Here is a 5,440-nt window from a genome sequence, read left to right as displayed (position 1 = left end):
CTTGTGTAAGGAATTAAGAAGTGTTACAATGTAACACTTAAATATAAGCATCCAGAAATCTTATTCATAACTTGATAAAAAAAATGATGAGTCCTGAGTAAGTGAATCTCATAAAATCTCCTAGCAAGTGCTTTATCTGAACAATCTTATGACTGTTAAATTGTGTGAGAACCAGTAACGATTAAAAACTTAGCATGAACTGTGAATTCACATATCATCAATTAAATTTATTTCACGTGTTAGCGTCGGTCGAAAATTCACATATTTCCGACTAGAAAACAGCAAGAATTAGTTACCAAACCTCCTACCAGATACTTCCCAGAAATTCCCTAGAAGAGGTACCAACTACCAGTAAAAAAGAATTGAACTTGCACATGGTTGCCTATGTTTAACGATTTTCTTAATTATTTTTTTTCAAAATCAAATTATTCGAATGCGATTTCGCGCCGTTTTTTTTCCAGCGTGAAATTTCAATTCAAAATTGGACACCACAGTAATATAATGTTGTGCATATTCTTTTCTAGCAATACATGCCGGCTCAGGCGTTACGTGTTGGTAGATCAACCGACGTCTAGATGTAGACTCTCCGAATTCTTACGAACCCCTACTGTTCTTTATTTGGATGAACAAAAAGAACGACGTGCATGATTTTTGAAATTTTTTATTTTTACAAAATTTTGTTCATGGTTACAACTTGGAAAAAACAACGTCCTTTTGTTTACTGGCTTGAGCAACAACGGCATTCATAAAATCTTCACTTTGCAACATAAGTTGGTTCCATGAAGCCTGTAATTTAAACATTCGATCGTTAGTTCTAATAACAGTGAAACTTGTTCATTAATAGTAAATAATTAAAAAAGTTGTTATAACAACATACCAACGGAAGCAAATTTTTTCTAAAATAAATTTCGTCTTTTCTTATTAGAGTGACATTATGCAATAATCGAAATATTATACTTAAGTAAGAGGGTCACCTTAATGTTGACTGCAATATCATACAATTTTCTGATTTCAAATTGACAAATACAACAATATAATGTTAATGCATATTTTTAATTTTTCTATTTCTTGTTAGACATGGAACTATCGACTTACGATAATAAAACGTTAATCACTTACGATTTGATCCAGTCCGTCTTGAACAGAATGATCTCTAGCATAAACCAGACCGACTTTTGTAGTTTGGACAGCAACAGGGCTCTTCTTTGCAATATCTTGTGCCGTATCAATAGCACCTTTTATCAAGCTATAAAAACGTCTTTCAATAAAACAGTTACTTCTCTAAAACAGCATTGAAATCATATTTAAATATAGTTGGATTCATGTATCTTTTTACACACGTGACCAAAAGCTAACGTCCGAAATAATAACTGTTACTTTGTAGTAATTAGTCAAAAAGATGACAATGTTCATAACGTCAACATGACACAAATGTGTAGGCTCAGGCAGGTCTTTTGGTTTCGGTGCTTTCCGATTGGGTCGTGATTTTGTCGGACTGGGAAGGACGCCAAGTTTTTCTTTTCGAGTTTCAATCTTCGAAACCGTTCGGCGAGTAACGCCTAGAGCATCTGCAACTCGCTAAAAATTTGAGCGAAATTATTAACCGTGAACCTCCAAGTGGTTTTTACTTACTCGTTCTGTACCATTTAATGAGATTAAAGAACCATCGTTTTCCTTCTCAAGAGCAAAATACTCTATAAAGTTGGCACGATGTCCTGGGCACGGGAACTCAAACGTTTGCCCGTCATGTTGTAGACCAAACACGAACAAGAAATAAGATAACAAAACATAAAAAATAGGACAACGAAACAAGAATCCTAACAATCAACGAACTTTACGAAGAACTGAATAGAAAACTTGAATAGAACAACGAAAAACTGCGATTAACCACTCTGTGTAAAACCAAAAATGACAGTGACGTTTGATGAAAAATCGATGAATTATTATCAGTCACTAGATTGACTACATCAGTGCCTGTCGCACTATGTGGACGCATTCATTACGTATTTTATCTTTTTCTAATTCAAGGAACTTTGTCGAAGAGAATAACTGACGTAGAGTGTAATTTGGCCTAATTTCGGTAGACATACTATTTGTCTGGCTCTTCGTTTTTGTAATCCTTAAAACAAAGATTCTTATGGTAGGTGCTGTCTGAGCTTGTATGATACTTCGGTCACGTGTGTCAAAAGATACATGAATCCAACTATATATGATTATCTCTCATTAGAATAGTACCAAAATGCAATATTAATGATTGAAGCAAATTTTTGAGTTGGCGATTCTAAATTATTGGCAGCAATGTTACCATGTCAGTTCACAGGTATCAATTTTGACATAAGCCGCCTCAAAACCAATGAGAAGATGGCACATGGCAGCTACTTAATTGGGTCCACAATTTCAATTTTACACCAGGTATGCCATCATAAAATTTTAAATATGTTGCCAACGTGACTAAACATATCACAAACATTAAGGTCATTTGGTAGGATATGCAAACAAACACAGACCTGATTTTGTAGAACAAGAAATTCCAAAGTTGTTGGACTGAAGTTAATGAAGAGAATGTTTTTTTTTACACAGCATAAAATATTATTTAACTTCTTTTCTTCGGTTAAAACATAATTTACTCTATTTGTCTATTTCTTTAGTGGTGTTTATCGAGTATTGTTTATATATAATACTACCTTTCTTTATCTTCAAAAACTCGAGACACTAATCCTGAACTTAGGGCTTCGGGTGCTTCTACCTTACGCGCTGTGTAACACAACTCTCTGACAAAACTGTCAGAATTCATAATTTTTGGCAGTCTTTGTAGAGCCCCTACATCAGCGGCCATACCAATGTCAACCTATTGTGTATATAACAATTTTTCAAACTTCCTCCTTATCAAGAGAATAATACTAAAAAGCTTTTACATAAATATATACTCACTTCTTTCAACTGAAACCAAGCATCTTTGCTGCAGTACCTGATGTCAGCAGCTGCGATAAGATTTAATCCACCACCAACACAAGCTGAATGAATAGCAGTGAGTACAGGTTTTTTGCACAACTCAATAGAAGTAATTGACTTCTGAAATGATCTCAGTGATGTAGAAATAACTTTTGCTTTGCGAGCTACATCTAGGTCTGCCAATTCAGGACCCATTTTCAGAAAAACTTGCTTAAAGTCCAAACCTACAAGTATTTCAATATTATAAAATACTGAAGACAAATTTAATTTAATCACCACTCACCAGCTGTAAAAATTTTTCCTGCAGCTGATAAAACAACTACCCTGCAGTTTTCATCATTATCCAAGTTCTCAAAGCACTTTCCAATTTCCCTTAAATAAAATTAATGTTATTCTTTGCATCAGTTATTCATATGTATGCATTTTTTTTTCAACTTACGACCACATTGTTATATTCATTGCATTCAATTTTTCTGGACGGTTTAGTTCAACATGATATACAAATTCATGTGGGATTGTTACAGCTAATGTTTCATAATTTGTTTGAGCCGACATTTTTGCTGTACTGCTTACAAATTTACTAGCACCTGTAATAAATTTAAATTAGTTCTGTTTTTTAAATTAATGGACTACTCACCAGTTTTCAGATGTGAAAATAGAAGCCCAAAGGCAGGTTTAGTAACCAAAGTGGACAACATTTTCGCTGTTTTATTCTTAAAATCAGTCTGCACAATGTATCTGGCCTATATATAATTTAACTTATATATATTTTTTTCATTAAGCAAGTCATTGTATTACAAACCTTTGGACTTGAGTGCAACTTGTCTGTTACAAGATATTTATATTATATACCTGATAACGATTGCAAATATTTGTATAAAATATATTACTGTGAACATATGTTAAAAATGAAAATACAAAAAAAAAATGCAAGTAAATAATAAACACCACAAAATAGTAGAACGAGTATACATAGAATAACAAAGTAAAGAACGGCTATCGTATAACACGTGGTATACGATTAGCCGAACAAACCATGCTTCTTCCTACCACGAAATGGATAAATATTAGTCATTTATTACAATGAGTCATTTGAAATTTAATTTTCAGAATTTTACGAGTTTGTTACAATTTTTTATTATTTTGTCCTAAAACATTTGTCACACTCACTCTCACACTGAAAAATGGAAAATCCATTTGATGTTGAACTGTAAAATACTTCTATCAAAATTAAAAATTTAAATTTACATCCTGGTCCCCGATGGCTTTGAGCTGATGTGATCGTCAACAAAATGGAACCCTACGTTATGTATTTTTTTATGGGGGAACGCTTTCAAATACAAGGTCACACAAGGTGAACCCCAAGGTTGGAAAAGTGGCCTTAAATTAAAATCCAAAATATGTAAGAAAAATTATTCATTTCTCCATTATTGACAGGGAAAAACTATGAAATAAACTATTAAGGGAGTTATTTCTCAGCTTTCAAAAATGAAATCAAATGTTACCAATCGATACAAATATTTGAATATCACAAATTTAAACACAAGTAACTGGATGCAAATACACCACAGTTATTACGATGTTGTGGGGCCAAATTTAAATAAAACAGTGTTAAGTGAACAATAAACTACGCAGTGTAGCGAAGGGCGTCTTTTCGTGAAGGACTGTGTGCCTTAACCACGAGCCATTAAACATTCGCATTCCTGAGGTTCCATCTCGACAAAGGACACAGTCTATTTCACTAGAGCTGAAAATCCGGTACTTCAGATAAACATTCACATGAAAGCAGCAAACAGAGTTTGAATCTTAGATCATATAATAAATAGATACCAATACTCAAACTGAAAGGTGTGACTAGACATGAAGCTATCTGTTGTCGTTTTCTACGTCCAGGGGAGTAGTATAATGCTATCCTTGTGTGATCACCACATCTTCATCTTTGTTATATGCATTTCATCTGTATATGTCTATTTCACTTCCATCCTTGTACCGCACCAGCGCAACAAGTCGCTTTTGACAGATGTTTCTTCTAACCTCTCTTTCGAGTTGTTGTACAAAAAACAATTTTAGAATCTAGAACAAAGATCCTATTTTAAGTGATGTAGTCATAAAGGATCACAATTGCTGCCCAATAATTTACTATTGCTTTCGTTATCTACTGTGAATTATTTATAAAATCAAGCTGTCAACATCTTTCTTCCGAAGTTAGTTCAGACATACTTCCTAAAATTTAGGCGCGCAAAATTCAAATAGTGATCAGGCAAGGATAGCTTCATTCTAATCCCTCCATGCACGAGAGAGATGTGTGACAGGAGGATGTCGTCACAGGCTGTCCTAGGGAAAGAACACGGCATGGTGGTATCTATTTATTATATGATCTAAGGTTTGAATGAAAATTTCGCTCTGAAAAAAAAATAAACAATATGCCACGAAACATTATTTGAAAATTTAAAAAAAGGAAAATCGTTCAAGCTTTAAGGCAACCATG

At 33.7% G+C, this 5,440-nt stretch overlaps 1 protein-coding gene across 1 annotated transcript; it reads right to left on the bottom strand.

Annotated features, from left to right (window-relative positions):
• Positions 1-645: 645 nt before the first annotated feature.
• On the bottom strand, positions 646-3,904 carry LOC135135123 (delta(3,5)-Delta(2,4)-dienoyl-CoA isomerase, mitochondrial-like). Its single transcript, XM_064064118.1, has 8 exons — positions 3,755-3,904; positions 3,590-3,695; positions 3,392-3,539; positions 3,236-3,324; positions 2,932-3,176; positions 2,685-2,848; positions 1,120-1,246; positions 646-786 (listed from the first exon to the last, which is right to left on the bottom strand). Exons 2-8 carry the CDS (start codon positions 3,648-3,650, stop codon positions 688-690), a joined length of 933 nt encoding a protein of 310 aa, XP_063920188.1. The 5' UTR covers positions 3,651-3,695; positions 3,755-3,904; the 3' UTR covers positions 646-687.
• Positions 3,905-5,440: the final 1,536 nt, after the last annotated feature.

This window comes from Zophobas morio, unplaced genomic scaffold (genome assembly GCF_036711695.1).
Source record: "Zophobas morio isolate AGI-343-1 ecotype UQ-CSIRO unplaced genomic scaffold, CSIRO_AGI_Zmor_V1 ptg000024l, whole genome shotgun sequence".
Classification (NCBI taxonomy): domain Eukaryota; kingdom Metazoa; phylum Arthropoda; class Insecta; order Coleoptera; family Tenebrionidae; genus Zophobas; species Zophobas morio.
This window is presented reverse-complemented; position numbering and strand designations above follow the sequence as displayed.

Excerpts from the sequence above, each read along its gene's own strand:
- LOC135135123 (XM_064064118.1), bottom strand. The coding sequence starts at position 3,650 with ATGTTGTCCACTTTGGTTACTAAACCTGCCTTTGGGCTTCTATTTTCA. Across the intron at positions 3,325-3,391 it reads ATGAATATAACAATGTGGTC|GGAAATTGGAAAGTGCTTTG; the intron begins GTAAGTTGAAAA and ends ATTTTATTTAAG. Across the intron at positions 3,177-3,235 it reads AGGAAAAATTTTTACAGCTG|GTTTGGACTTTAAGCAAGTT; the intron begins GTGAGTGGTGAT and ends AAATACTTGTAG.